The sequence below is a fragment of the Cotesia glomerata genome, linkage group LG7 (genome assembly GCF_020080835.1).
Source record: "Cotesia glomerata isolate CgM1 linkage group LG7, MPM_Cglom_v2.3, whole genome shotgun sequence".
In the NCBI taxonomy this organism is placed as follows: domain Eukaryota; kingdom Metazoa; phylum Arthropoda; class Insecta; order Hymenoptera; family Braconidae; genus Cotesia; species Cotesia glomerata.
This window is the reverse complement of record NC_058164.1, coordinates 13,508,436-13,515,497: the sequence shown is the minus strand read 5'-3', so window position 1 is coordinate 13,515,497 and position 7,062 is coordinate 13,508,436. Positions and strand designations below refer to the sequence as shown.

Genomic DNA, 7,062 nt, shown 5'->3' with positions numbered 1-7,062 from the left:
GTGAATATAATGCCGTGAAATCGTTGAATTGTATTTATCTCATTATATAAATAAAATTTATGAAAAAAAATTTTTTTTCCATTTTTGAAAATTTAACAATTTTTTTTCAATTGAATAAAAAAAATAGAAAGAGAAATCGGCCCAATCTGGGTTCTACAGGGATAACTGTGGAATTGATTAAAGTTTATTTAAGAAAAAAAAAATTAAAAAAAAAAAATCTCGAACTTCGAAAAATCATTGATTTTTGTCAAAAACTGAAAAATTCCATATGTATTGACTTACAAAAATTTTTAATATTTTTTATCGGAAAGTACATCTAAAAACAAAATTAAAAAAAAAGGTACCTAAATGTTTAGTTTTGGAAAAGTTATGGCTATTTGAAAATAAAAAAGCCATTTTTTTGAAAAATTCATAACTTTTTTGGAGTTAGGTAAAAAAATTCAAAAAAATTCTGAGAACCGTTTTTTATAGGGTAGAAAAGGATGGAAAACTTTCGGCCAAATCGAAAAGGGTCGGGGTCAAAAGTGGTCGATTTGGCATGGAATACCCCATAGGCTTCTTTATTTTCTCTATATTAACGATGCGAATTTGGATGGGCCATATTTGAATATTCTTATTCATCTCAGCACCATCAGTGCTAAAATCGATTATCAATTCGTTGGGAACTTCATGTGCTGACAGAGATGATAACGTTAATAACAGCATCCACTCGATTCCTAAATGAAGATAATTTCCTGGTTCGACAATTTTTGGTTCAATTTTATCACGTGGTGTCATTAAAAGTGTGCGAGGATCTTTCGGAAGAAATTTCAAAGACGGATGAGTATGCAATACATTTAAAATAGCTTTGCTTTGGGTTTGATTAATTTTGTTACTTGTGAAACATTCAGCTAAATTTGATTGAAAAGAATGTTGGAAACACCCGGGGTGATTAATTTTTAACTTTTTGAATATATGATTTGAATGAATATATGGATTCGGTGTTAACTTAGTTATTTGGTCATCCGCACCAGGTTCAGAAGTTAGTGCATCATCGGAAATCGAGGCAGTAATTGAACTACTTTGCCCAGAGCATGGAACATCTTCAGTAACATTGTCTTTAACAACATGATCAACATCAGGAGCACTTGTAGAAGTTGAGGTGGAAACTAAATTATCGTTGGCACAGGTGGTTATATTTTCACAAATGTTATCTTCAATAGCGTGAATAGCAAGAGAAGCACTTGTGTCAGGTAGAACAGACATTACTTGCAGAGGATTACAGTTAGGAACATCTTCATGAAAATTATCAGCAGCAATATGACTTGTACTGGGAGTAGTAGCAGAAGTATTTGCAGAAACAAAATCATGACTGGAGTTTGATATATTTTCAGCCATATTATTTTCCACGGTATCCTTAGGGTCTGGCACAGACGTTTCTTGTACGTTATAATCGTTTTGCGTAAATTGAGCACAATTTTGTGCAGGATTAGAACTGACTGTGTTGGACAAATTTGATTGAGAAGCATCTTTTAAGTACGCATAATATCTGTTCCTTAACTTCCTCTTTTGATCGTATGATAAACGGTTCCAAGGTTTACGACCATTTGGTCGATCAAGATTAAAAAATATTGGAAACTCCATTCTGAAAAATAAAAAGATATTTAGTGACTATTATAATTTTAGATTCCTAACCTTACTATTAATTGAGTTATTTAACAACAAAATAAGAATTATATTGATAACATGGAATGTTTACTTTTAAATTAATTTCAACATCAACTTTTTGCTTACATCGACATAAATTTTAATTGTTTTTTGATTGAATTTTTTTTACAATTTCACTGAAGTTATAAATGTACCCAAACAGTTGAATTCCTCTCACGATAAAAAAAAATGTTCGGAAATTCACCTTTAATTTTTTCAAATCGTTTGTAATATTTTTTATTTCTCAACTTTCGTAATTGTTTGTTTAAAAAAAGTTATCTAAATTTTTAAAAGTCGGTTAACTTCATTTTCATTAAAAAAGAACCAAATATATAATTCACCAAGTTGGTTATGGCGGATGAAATACATGTTTTTATGTACGATTTAATAGTCGTTAACTTAAGTTTTATTTACATATTAAGTAAGTTGAAATACATAATTACCTAAGAATAAAGGCCAATGTTAACTATTAAATTATATTTTAATTTTTTAAAACCAAGTAATTTTTAGTACGCCAAATTTCCAATAAAAAACGAGTTTATGAGTACAATTTATAAAGAAATATTCTCGTGCTCACTAACACGTATGTACGATCGCCGAAAGTTGGAACGGTGAGTGTGTGTTTCTCCGTGTACATATGTATATGTGTATACTTTACACTGTATAACTCGGATTCTCACACTATCACACATGCATCCTACTCCAATAACTACAGTCGAGTCGCGTTATGAGTCCGGTTTGTTTTCTTTTTTCCTTTGCCAGACTCACGTTAATATGAGAGAGACACAAAGAGAACTCATAACGCGACTCGAGTGTACGTCCTTCTTCAACCGTACTTTCCCCCACATTCCACCTGCGATTGCGCAAACTTTGTAGTCGCATGAAAAGATTGTATACTGAACTCTTTGTAGTTTTGCTGTTGTTTTTTAGACGCATATACCGTAGTTCACAGATGTATCTCAAACTTGATCGTATTATAAATTTTTACCACGTGCCGTTTACAATTGTATTCACGCGAATTTTGTGGTTAGACCCATATAATAAAATAAAATATAAAAAAGTTTTGATTGTAATTACTGAAATTCAGTAAATAAAAATTAAGATATCATTTTTAGTACAATCAAACATGGAAACGAAAAAGGTTAGTTGCTTATTATTTACTTACATTTGAATGCATACCAAACATACATAAATTTGCTTTGTTATAAAAATAATTGTTTTCATGTTAATCTTCATAATTTCTGTAATTTTATCTCAAAATTATAATTTCTAAGGGTGAATTTGTCCGATGAGGCATGGGACATGAGTGTATACATACACTATACCTATACAGACATTTCATATGCACGGGACACGGGGCACGGGGCACGGATATAGTATATGATAGACCCATGCCTCGTACTGTCACTCTTAAAATTAATAGATAATAATATCTCATAAAACGGTGTTTTCTTTTTCTAATTATATTGATTATAATAATTAACACTGTAATTTAAAAAAGCTGATTTCAAAGCCTCTAACTTTAATATCCTAATAACACCAAATAATAATAAAGACAGGTACACTTTCTCAATACCATTACCTGTATCATATTATTAATTATCTATGTAATGTTCACAGCAACGGGAAACTGACATCTAATAATCCAATGGTCGCATTAACAAGGAATCATGAATTTTCCTTCAAATCAATTAATTGGAAATGCAGATATAACGATGCAAATCACTAGCGGAGGATTTCCTCAACTTTATTTCATGTCCCATGTTTACAAATTTAAAATAAGCTAGCTATGGAGACTACACACAGTGTATAGTCTCCATAAAGCTAGCTTAATAAAGCTTTACTTTTAGGTTGACCGACTCGATACTCTGACGCCAATTACCGTTTTTTTCAATATATTTAGGTTCAAATGAAGATCAGCAATATGCGTGGAAAAATAAACTATTCCTGAAATTTCGAATTTTTTTGTAAAGTATAAAATTGAAAAAATTTCACATTTTTTCGCTTAATAAATACACAGCTAATTATTCAGCTAATATACAGTTCAATTAATACTCACAAATAATAAACTTTTACTCTATATACTGTCCTACATTTATTGAACAAATTTTTAAAATATCATATTGTTATAGAGACAGTATGACAGTGAAGATGAGTACAGTGATTCTTCAACTTCATCGACAAGATCCAATCGTTTCAAAAAAAGTCCAGCAATAATAAAATATCCCGACAATAAAGAAAACATGACAAAACCAACAGCCATCAGTAATACAATACAGGTACCACCGGCCCGACAGCAAACTTTAGGTGGGAAACTCCCTCCAATCATTCCATTAAAAGTTGCTAAAGTCGACACTAAACATGGCGAATCGATTGAAAAAAAAGTTGATCAGTTATTTAAAGTATATGAAGAAAACAAACAAATATTGATGTAAGTTTCCACTTCTGAAATATAGAATTTTATTTACACTTTACTATATTTAATATATATGTATTAGTATAAATTACTTTTGTATTTGAGTTAGAAATTAATTACAATAATAATGAGAAGCCTATAAGAAAGATATAGTACTGATTTTGAGTCATTTTCAGAGTTGCAATAGATGTTATTAGATAGTTATTGTTGAGTTGATAGCACATCATTACTTCCTAATTGATTCATACCAATTGACAAATTAACGAATTTTCTATATTATAAATAAATAAAATTATATATTAATTAATTTTCGTATATTATGGTACAATTGTTGGGATTATATTTTCTTATAAGATCTGGCTTTAAAACTGCTTTATAGAAAAGTTATTTTTCTTTATTTATAATTAATACTGTATATTACAGGGCTGTAAATGAACAGTTGAATGCTAATACTCAGAAATTGGAGTAAGTATAATTTACTTAGCATTATAAAAAAAATTGTTAGAACACTATTTATTTCTACTAACTTTATTTTACAAACCTTTTTTTTTTTTTAATTTCAGTTCCGTAATAATGAAATTGGACGATACTAGAGCAAGAGTAGAGTATGTATATTCATAATTTCATTATCTACATTAATTATAAAAGTAACAATATGCTACTCCACGATAAAAAAATAATTCAATTTGTAATTTAAAAAAAAAAATAAAACACGATTTGAGTTGAATAGCATATTGATAAATACTTAGGATGAATAGAATTATTTAAAATTTAATATCTCAGTAAGGGATATAAGAAAAATTCAAACCATAAATTGTTTAAAATTTGTGAAATAGATGGTTTAAAATTTAATTAACAAAAATATTATTTATTTTTATAGTTCATTGCAGATGCTGAGCAACGCGGGTGTAGACAATACATTTAGTAAACCTGATTTTATACCTATGCAGACAATTGAAGAAGTAGAGAAATATGAAAGTTACGAGGATACGAAAAGACAACAATTGGTAAGAATTATAGTGATCTTGCTATTATTAAACGTTACAAATCTTTATCTTTCGTTTTATACTTCGAAAACTGTTGTTAAATATTATACATATATATGTGTATGTATTACTTTATTAATCATTATCCCTTTTGTATGTTACAGAAAAATTATCTAAGTCATTTTCGAGTTGCGTCTTCTCCCTACGATAATTTAAAATATTTCTTAAAGGGAGATTTCATAATTAAGGATGAAGTTCTTGTTAATTTCAACTATTTTAAATCGAATAAGACGAAAATGAACACACTCCAAGGCACTAAATTGGATATAGATTTGTACAGTAAGTTAAATAATTCCTTAAAAAGCCCTTATCTTAAAATTAAAATAAAAACTATATCGTTACTTTTAACACTTCCCATTTATAATTCGAACTTTTTTATGTTTCAGCAATAGTATTGAAAAATCATCCAAGTTACTCGTTCAACCAGCACACTATAGATTTTCAAAGAGCCCTGAGAGCCGCTTACGCTCGAGTAACAAAGAGAAATAACGAGGATGAAGAAGAAGAAGAAGAAGAAGATGGCAATGACAATCTTCAAGACAATGGAGAAAAGAAAAAGAAGAAGAAGACGAAGAACTCGAAGATGGTTCCAAGAAAAAATATCGACAAATATCCAGAGTCGACTTCATAAAGATTTGATATTTTTTTTTTATTAAAATTCAGTTATTTTTTTATAAGTAATATTCAGTTATTTTAAAACTTTAATTTTCAATTAAGAAGTGCAATTTGATATTGCAATAATGTAATTTATATAAAATAATCATAATAAAATAATTTAAACATCTTATTCCTAAATAAAAAGCTGAAAAAGAAATTATATTATAAAATTTTTTGCCAATTTCCAAAAATTTCAGGTTTTTTAAAATTTTTTTTCTAGTTTGGCCGTGGCGCCATCTAGTATTAAAACTGACTATGTTGATAAAATTAAAGTTATTCTTATCGGCATCATGAAATTCCATCGGTAAGACAGTCATCTCCACGCATCTACGGAACTGACAAGAGTTGCACTAAAGTTGACCAAAAGTTTACGTTAACTATTGAACATGAACTTTTACTGTTAACTTGATGTCCAATTCCGTCACTAGGTTTACGTGAAGTTATACTATTAACTTGACGTAAACTTTTCATTGGTTGTGCTAACTGGGAACGACTAGTCTCCCGCGCTACTCCCACGCGCATGCTCGGAGTAAGACCGGTTTACGGTAGATTCACTAACATCTACAGAATAAATAAAAATAATTAATAATTCAAAAAGGAATAATTAAATATTAGATAATAAATAATAATAATAATAATAATTAATTAATTAATTAATAATAAATAATAACAAAAAAAAAGGGGGATTGGAAACTTTTTTTTTCGTTCAAACAAAGAAAAAAACATGCGCAAAAAATGCCTAATTACCGACCGTCACTGTAATTAATCTCATATCAACTCCCTATGACCAATACACTACTCTCTGTCGATCTCCACTATACGAACACCATGTGATAACGTAATTTATATTAAGTATCAATACCTTTTATTACAAAAATTATATATTCATGATGTAAGTTGTTATCGCTTATAGGCGAGGTAGACATAAGGAAAGCAAGTGGGCATTCTTACCCTCTCGCTTTCCGGGGGAATGTTATGTCCGCCCGAAAATTTTTCTTTTTATTCAAAATTCCCGCTTTAGATGGAAGATACACCTATGCGCAAAAACCACCTTAAAATTAATATCGTTGCGACTGCCGACTGACCGATGGGGATTTCTGCAAGCTAAGCAGCGGGAACTTTTAAAAGAGGCAGCAACCACCGCCCAATGTTTTTTAACTATTTCAATTCAAATATCTTCGTTAACTGGCCCACGTTCGTAGATGCTTTTGATTTAATTTGCGCTGCACTTAGATCAAGCGGCTCCCCGTTTGTACG

General features: G+C 29.8%; 2 protein-coding genes across 6 annotated transcripts; one reads left to right on the top strand and one right to left on the bottom strand.

The window, feature by feature from the left end:
- Positions 1 to 388: 388 nt before the first annotated feature.
- LOC123268910 lies at positions 389 to 2,194 on the bottom strand. The gene is made up of 2 exons (XM_044734361.1): positions 2,130 to 2,194; positions 389 to 1,624 (listed from the first exon to the last, which is right to left on the bottom strand). The coding sequence occupies exon 2, from the start codon at positions 1,621 to 1,623 to the stop codon at positions 466 to 468; it is 1,158 nt and encodes a 385-aa protein (XP_044590296.1). The 5' UTR covers position 1,624; positions 2,130 to 2,194; the 3' UTR covers positions 389 to 465.
- Positions 2,195 to 2,553: 359 nt separating this feature from the next.
- Positions 2,554 to 5,962, top strand: LOC123268913. Of its 5 annotated transcripts, none has more exons than XM_044734375.1 (8): positions 2,555 to 2,827; positions 3,537 to 3,653; positions 3,819 to 4,117; positions 4,526 to 4,567; positions 4,666 to 4,707; positions 4,983 to 5,109; positions 5,253 to 5,427; positions 5,535 to 5,962. In XM_044734375.1, exons 3-8 carry the CDS (start codon positions 3,930 to 3,932, stop codon positions 5,777 to 5,779), a joined length of 819 nt encoding a protein of 272 aa, XP_044590310.1. In that variant the 5' UTR covers positions 2,555 to 2,827; positions 3,537 to 3,653; positions 3,819 to 3,929; the 3' UTR covers positions 5,780 to 5,962. The 5 variants fall into 5 exon arrangements, with proteins under 5 accessions (XP_044590307.1, XP_044590310.1, XP_044590308.1 ...); XM_044734373.1 differs by having other exon boundaries at positions 3,307 to 3,653; XM_044734374.1 differs by having other exon boundaries at positions 3,307 to 3,658.
- The last annotated feature ends 1,100 nt before the right edge of the window (positions 5,963 to 7,062 follow it).

Bases quoted from the DNA above. Each gene is read 5' to 3' on its own strand.
- LOC123268910 (XM_044734361.1), bottom strand. From the start codon at position 1,623: ATGGAGTTTCCAATATTTTTTAATCTTGATCGACCAAATGGTCGTAAA.
- LOC123268913 (XM_044734371.1), top strand. The intron at 4,708-4,982 runs GTATGTATATTC...TTATTTTTATAG, and splicing joins GATACTAGAGCAAGAGTAGA to TTCATTGCAGATGCTGAGCA. The intron at 5,428-5,534 runs GTAAGTTAAATA...TTTATGTTTCAG, and splicing joins ATTGGATATAGATTTGTACA to CAATAGTATTGAAAAATCAT.